The sequence below is a fragment of the Papaver somniferum genome, chromosome 1 (genome assembly GCF_003573695.1).
Source record: "Papaver somniferum cultivar HN1 chromosome 1, ASM357369v1, whole genome shotgun sequence".
NCBI classification, from domain to species: domain Eukaryota; kingdom Viridiplantae; phylum Streptophyta; class Magnoliopsida; order Ranunculales; family Papaveraceae; genus Papaver; species Papaver somniferum.
This window is the reverse complement of record NC_039358.1, coordinates 234,973,839-234,981,111: the sequence shown is the minus strand read 5'-3', so window position 1 is coordinate 234,981,111 and position 7,273 is coordinate 234,973,839. Positions and strand designations below refer to the sequence as shown.

General features: G+C 37.8%; 1 protein-coding gene across 1 annotated transcript; it reads left to right on the top strand.

The window, feature by feature from the left end:
* Positions 1-2,783: 2,783 nt before the first annotated feature.
* Positions 2,784-6,956, top strand: LOC113272909 (B3 domain-containing transcription factor VRN1-like). The gene is made up of 4 exons (XM_026522698.1): positions 2,784-3,068; positions 3,215-3,418; positions 3,500-3,696; positions 6,731-6,956. Exons 1-4 carry the CDS (start codon positions 2,784-2,786, stop codon positions 6,954-6,956), a joined length of 912 nt encoding a protein of 303 aa, XP_026378483.1.
* The last annotated feature ends 317 nt before the right edge of the window (positions 6,957-7,273 follow it).

The following is a 7,273-nucleotide window of genomic DNA, read 5'->3' as shown; positions in this document are numbered from 1 at the left end:
AGTTGTAGACTATTATATAATTGTATTTTCATCGGAATATGCTGGATGAAATCAGTTTCATCTCGTAAACTGTAATATACCGTTCATTATATGGACTTCTCTCTGACCATCTGCGTTAAGAGTAGAATGTTCTTGCATACGGTTTTACTGACCTGTTTGTGTTGCTTTAGACTTTAGAACTTGAGGATTCCCTGTATGAACCACTTATTAATTCCATACGAAATGGCATCAATCTCACCATCTATGTTGCATATAAATTAAGTAAATTTGCGCTCATTTCTATGATTTTCAGAAGCTGGTTAAGATATGTAATTATTTTCAATGGTTTTAAAACAGCATTGACGCGGTTTCAGACCGTGACTTCGTTCTGGAATTCTTGTCAGCGAATTCAATTGTAGCTATCCATCTTTCTCAACTTGGTGAAGAATGGGTTTTATGGGCGTCGGAGGAGTTTGGGTTCCTTACCCCAAGTGATCCAGTCTCCACCGGCAGTAGCATCATGCCTCAAAAGAAGAACCCTGACTCAATGGAACTTGTTCGTGGAAAATATGCCAGAGTTGTAGGAGACCTTGTCACCCTTCTTGTACTTTGCAAGGGACTTCCACAAGCTTACAACCGTGATCTACAGGTAATACTTCTGGCGTTACTGATGTGTAGTTATATCTGGGATACATCTTGATAGAGTAAGCCATTTTTGCTTGGAACAGTAAGCCATTTTTATCTAGTAAACAAGGCATGTTCTATCCTTCCATATTCTTGGTTTTTCGTATAAAAATGACCTTTTCATTAAGAATTTTTATATTTACATGAATGAGCATAGAAAACTGGCAGACGTTAGTGAAGGAAGAATATAAACCGTTGGTTGTGTTTATAGGTGTTTGTTAAATCATTCCGATTTATTGAACAAAAAACCTGATACATCTTTTCTTATTGTGCAGAATATTCCATTTAGGACTTCCCATGATATAGTTGGCCGGTCAGTTGCATTGTGTGTTTCAAAAAAGTGTGAGCTACAGGACTTGTCCCTTGATGAGTTGAAAAGATTAAGTCCAATTTTTGAGCAAGATGTTTATCTAATCAGTCAAGCAAATGAACTGGGGCTTTTCCATGGCTCAATAGTTGCTTTTTGGCAGTTAAGGGTATTTTAGGTGATTGATATATTTTTTGTTTTATTTTCCTGGATCAAATATCCATTTTGGCTAAATAAACAGTATTTTTCTGTTTAATGTCCATATAAACAGTATCTAAAGCTAAGAATCTATTTCACCCAGAAAATTTATGTTTTGGTCTTTTTGACCAATTTTGTGTAGTTTAATTCATTTCTTCTTGCTCTGAAAACCGGAAATAAAACCAGCCAGGCCTCCGGTTTCTTGAAATTAAGTAACAAATTTTGCTCTAATCTTACCGCATTCTCTTCCGATCCCATTTCCAATGATTTTCCGTTTAACAAAGGGTTGCGTCAACTTGTTACTGAGATTATTTGGAGGTTAATATTACTTTTAGTTTTTTTCAAATAAGAAGATGAACAACACAAATTTAAGTTTGGTCATAAATTTTATCATATACTAAAAACACAAACAAAAGTAGAAAAACAAAGGAGTTGATCTCAAAAGTGAGCAATGAAGAAGAAGAAAATGAGCAAAACAACATCAAGCAACATCAGTACTGCTGCCGCCCCATTTACAGATTCCGGTCCTTCTATTTCCAATGTAAGTAATTTTAGAAAATTTCATGATTTTAATTTTCAACTTTTGTGACGCCATATTTGCTTTAGTCGATAATAGTGAGGCAGATCAGAACATGCATGCACCTAATGTGTCTTTCTTTTTATAATTTCATTTGTGTAACATGCTATTGATTGGTGTTTGGTCATTTGATGTGTCTTAAACAGGATGCTGTTGATGATTTGGGTTCGCCAATTCTTGATTTGACTAATGAATTCACAATACCAGATGTAAGATTCTGAATTCCTGTAGGTTTGAGATAAATGTGTTTATGTGCTCGTTGTTTTGAATAGGCTCCATGTGCAGCTGTTTGATAACATTGATGAAGCAATTGCGAGGTGCGCTAATATCGCGAAGGGATTGGGTATCATTCTTAAAATTCAACGAATGGATGGAGGTGCGACTGTGACTAGGGAGAAAGCACGCGCTATCCTCAGATGCAATAGAGCTGCGCATATAGTTGAGAGCGAAAAACAAAAGGTGCAGGAAAGATCGAAATTCAAGTGCGGCTGCAAATTTTATTTGCGCATTTCTTGGGTTCTAGGAGACAAGTTCCGAGTTCACTGCACTAATGGTGTTCATAATCACGTCCCGTATGGGTCTCCTGGAAGTATCCCTTTACCTGTTGTTCCCCTCAGAATAGTTGGTAATGTGCGTGATGAGGTTGAGATTTTGAGCAGAGATCAAGGTTTAGACACTAACGCTATTTACAAACACCTAGTGCTGACCTATGGAGATAGAACGCCATCTAGGAAAAACATAGGTAGTTTTCTTTGCACCATGAAAAAGCGTGATAAAGAAAAACAAGAAAAGCCAGTAGTTTCCTTTGAGGAAGAACAACCACATGCAGTCAAGAAAGCAAGAGTTGAAAAAGTTGATGACTTCCCTAAATAAGGTGAACGACATCGTCACCACCATGAAGCCGAGAAGAAGAAGAAAACAAAGGGATATCATTTCTTCAAGATAATTTTGCAGGATAAACTCATTGTAAGTCTCACTTCCTATCTCTAACGGTAAATTGTATTGCAAAATTTGAGGAAATTCAAGAGTGAATTGATAATGTACTATGCATGCATGAAACAGGAACTGCCTAAAAAGTTTGTCAACAAGTTTGGAACGGAACTTGGCGACGTAGCGTTCGCTGTGGTACCCAATGGTACAATATGGCGTATCGAATTGAAGAAAACTAAGACTATGATATGGTTCGAGAATGGATGGGACAAATTCATGGATTATTACTCGATAAGTGTTGGTCATTTACTTGTTTTTAAATACGAAGGAAATTCTGTTTTCCATGTTATCATATTTGATATGAGTGCTACTGAAATTGAGTATCCATTTCTGGTGATAACAAGGATCTCAAATTCAATTATATGGAATTGAATCATGAGAGGCGCCTATGCAAGAAATCTTCACATGACGCAATAGAAGAAAGTGACGATTCTGTTGAAATATTGGATAATACTCGTTTTCAATCTGTGAATCGTGAGACAGTTAAAGTCGCCACTGACACTGAACGTGAAAGCAGTGACAATGAGCAAACAACAGACAGTCAAAGACCTCGGAGTTTATTCTCTGAACAATCCATGAACCAGACAAATGGAAGAGCACTTGAAGCAGCAAAAGCATTCAAATCCAAAAATCCTGTCTGCCTAATTGTTATGCGACCTACTCATTTGTATAATGGACCTGTGGTATGCTTTTATACTTTTTGCAGTAGACGTTTATAAACATATTGTCTCTCGTACTGACTCGCCTTTTATGTTTGTTTGCAGAATGTACCAATACATTTTGCCAGGAAATACTTGATTGGGAAAACACGAAGCGTCATTCTCAGTGTTAAACAAAGAACGTGGTCAGTGGGGTTGTATTCGGTCTCCATTGTTGGTAATTGCTATGGTAGGCTTACCTCGGGATGGAGTAACTTCGCCTCTGACAATCATCTGAAAGATGGTGATGTCTGTGTATTCGAGTTAATTGAAAAGAAAAGTTTCAGAATCCAAGTTCATATTTTTTGAATTTGTATAGCTTGCAATCGTGAAAACTAGATCTTTCATGTTGCCATATATTTTTCATGAGTGATGTTAAATTCGCCCGAGAATTCTCCTTTTAGGATGCGACTTGATCAAAATATTCATTATGTAAATGTTGTGGATCACAGGCCTGGATTAAGTATATGTACATTATTTGCTGTTAAAATTAGTCGCGAAGGCATTATTTGCTGTTTCATGTACTACTGGTAAAAAAAAAAGTTATTAGACTCAAATTGTTCATTACTAGTGGTAAAAAAAAGCTACTGTACTCGGAAAATTTGAAGATTCAACATAGTAATTCAAAAGATTTTGAAGCTAGAAACTGCTATTTTCACTCGCAGTGCATTTTTTTTTTTACATTCTTGTGCATTCGACTTAATCCAAGAAAGATAAGATGAATAAATTTCATCAACAACTTCGGATGAGTTTATATAAGACGAATATTCCTGATCAACGAAGGACCTCCTCGCCAATATCGTTCACTCCAGTGTTTGATGGGTTGATTTTAAATTAAGATTTTCACATTACATTGCGTTAAGCTTTTCACATTACATTGCGTTTTTGATAGATAAAATGTTTAGTGCTGACAAGGTGTTACCACTGTAGTACAGTTAGTAATTCGCCGAATTATTCGCGAATCATTACCGAACGTATCCGAATCATACGGCCGAATACATAAAACACCGTCCTTAGTAAGCGAACTATATGGGGTTCACGAATTATTCGCGTTTTCGAATTATACGGCTAACTAGTTCGTTCACCGGGTTAGCATAACTCGGTCCAACTCACTCAACTCGGTAGTTCAACTCGGCCTATTATAACATTTTTCAAAAATGCAGTCTGTGAGGTCTTGTTCAACTGATATCTAAATTGCCTAGATTTTTTAGGCTTCAAGCTTGACTGATAATCCAACTTTTATATTAAGAGAAGAAGTTTTCTTTTGTACGCTCGGTTCACTAGGTTAGAAAGTGAGTCCCTTAGTTCCGAGTTCGTAAATTGATCGATGAGAGAAGTTCTTCTTTTGCAGTTTCACTAATGAGTTGAAAAATTCCCTTCGTTGAGGTCTTCGTCGCCCAGGGACCCCCCCCCCCCCACACACACACCCACAAGGTACATCTCGTGCCTATGGGCCGCTGTAACTATCCAAAAAGACGCTCGAAATTGGAACGAAACCCACCCGTTAGACTATCGAGATGAACACAACACCTGAAACTCCCTCACTAGGGCCGGAACCACCCGACCAACCATTTGTTGGTGCTATTATTACAAGGTACTTAGTATATAACGCATTTAAACTTTAAATCATGATTACCCACCTCTAAATTCTACTCCCTCTGTTTCTGAAAGACCGTCCTCAATTCCATTTTGGTCGGTTTCAGAATTGTGTCCAGCTTCTGTTTATGGACGTATTTTTTCAATGATCTCTCCAATATACCCTTAAACCTTTTATAATTATAAATTCTTTTTTAATGGGACCCCGTCTAACAATCTATATAATTAAGGAAACACATTAATTCTACATTCCTTTTAAAAGACAATATATATGGTTCGAAATTAAATTCCTTATAAAGTTTATCCTCCACAAATATACAATCTTTTTATCTCTATATTCTTTTCATCTCTTTTCTTTTTTGCAAAAATGGGATATGTTTTAATTTTTATTTACTCATTTCCTCTTTACAATTCCATATCAATTTTTGGAAGTTTTTATTATTAACATTTTAATTGAACTAAATTAGGCAAGTACTTGAAGGTAGACATGTAAACTATAATGGTCTTCTTAATATCTTGACAAAGTCAAACTGGACTATCTTTGTGAAACGGAGGGAGTATATTTTTATATTTGTATACATCCCTAATTTCTTAAGCCAACTTCATATCTTAAAAACGAATTATACCCGAACGTATGCCGTTCCGAACTACTGCCGAACAACGAATCGTTGACCGGATTTTTGACCGAATCTTATTTACCAGAATCCGAATAATTCACGTAGTATGCCGTCCCGAACTTCCCTCTTTACCCCGAATTGCTAACTAGGCACTATACTACAGTGACATGCGGGTACCCGATGTGAGCATTGTGATTACTGGAAATCCAGCAACACACACAAATGGAAAGTAAATAAGATCTAATGCATGATAAACGTAAGAACAAAGGATTATTTATTAATCTCCAGCGAAATACAAGTTATACTCGTGGACAATCGAGAAACCATAATCCTTTCTCCAAGCCTATGGATTACAAGGAAACCCTAACTCTCCCTCTCTCCTCCCCACTACTAGAATCCCCCCCTTTACATTGCTCAAAGGTATCTATTTATAGGCCTAGGAAACCATAGTGGTATACAACTCATATCATCTCGCTGAGGTTACTTTATGCCTCGCCTGGTGCATATTCCATAAAGTTTTACCCCATCTTTCGCTGTCTTCACGTGGTCTTGTCGGGACACCTGTCTTTTTCTTGCGCGCTACTACTCCTACTTCGCGATTTGTCTTCTTCGCAAAGAGATCCTTTTGTGCCCTCGCCTTAGCATATCGATAGTCCTTCTGTTTTTCTTCGGGGTGGGGAGTTACCTCGCGTTTGGGATCTGTGTCTCGCCTTTTGATGTTGACTGATCTGATAGGTTACTGACACAGATCTTTGACTAGGATTTCATTACCCTACTAGGTATGACACGTGGCAATTCTATTTCGTGTACCTATATTTTTCCTTTTCTTATTCTGTCCAAGTTTCCTTAACCGTTACGTTCTCCATTCCCGTAATTCCACGTGGCCACATTCCCAGGGTAATCGTTCGTTACCGGTCATGTTTACTTCGATCATACCGCTTCCCGGTTTTACCGGTCCCCTCCTCTTGCTTATATACACTTCTCCGCCCTTACTTTGAGTTTCTTTTCTGCTTCTTCTAATCTCTGTTCTTTTCTTGCTTAACATCTGTTCTTACTTTTGCCTTATTTTGCTGTAATCCTCTAGTTTCTTCATTATCTTGTCTCCCAAAGGTGCTGCTGCATCTTCTTCTATCAAAACTCTCGAGGAGTTTCCAGATGTTGATTCTTCCCCTGATCCTGTTATTCTTGCTATCCAAGACATGGAACTGAACTACCGGTGGCTTGGTTCGGATCCTTGGTCTGCTGATAAGGTGATAATCTCTCTAGGTCAATTGAGAGCGGGACTATCTTTCCCTTTGTATGATCCTTAAAACCCCATCTTCCTGGAAATTCTCGGTAGGCTTCAGTGTGGGGTTTTCCAGCTTACTAATAATGCGATTCGGATTGTCAATGAGTTCAAAGTTCGTTCTCGCGATGGCATCTTGCAACTTCCTTCTTCAGCTGACGAATTTGATTCCTTGGATTTCAACATAGACTTTTTCATGGACAATTATTCACCCGTCTTTACAAGCACCCGGGAGCATCAGGAGTGGGGTCTTGAGCATTATCGGAGGACCTTCAGAAATAAAAATATCACTCCCGCCAGCAAAATCAAAATATAGAGAAGCTTTTGAGTAAGTTCTTTTTT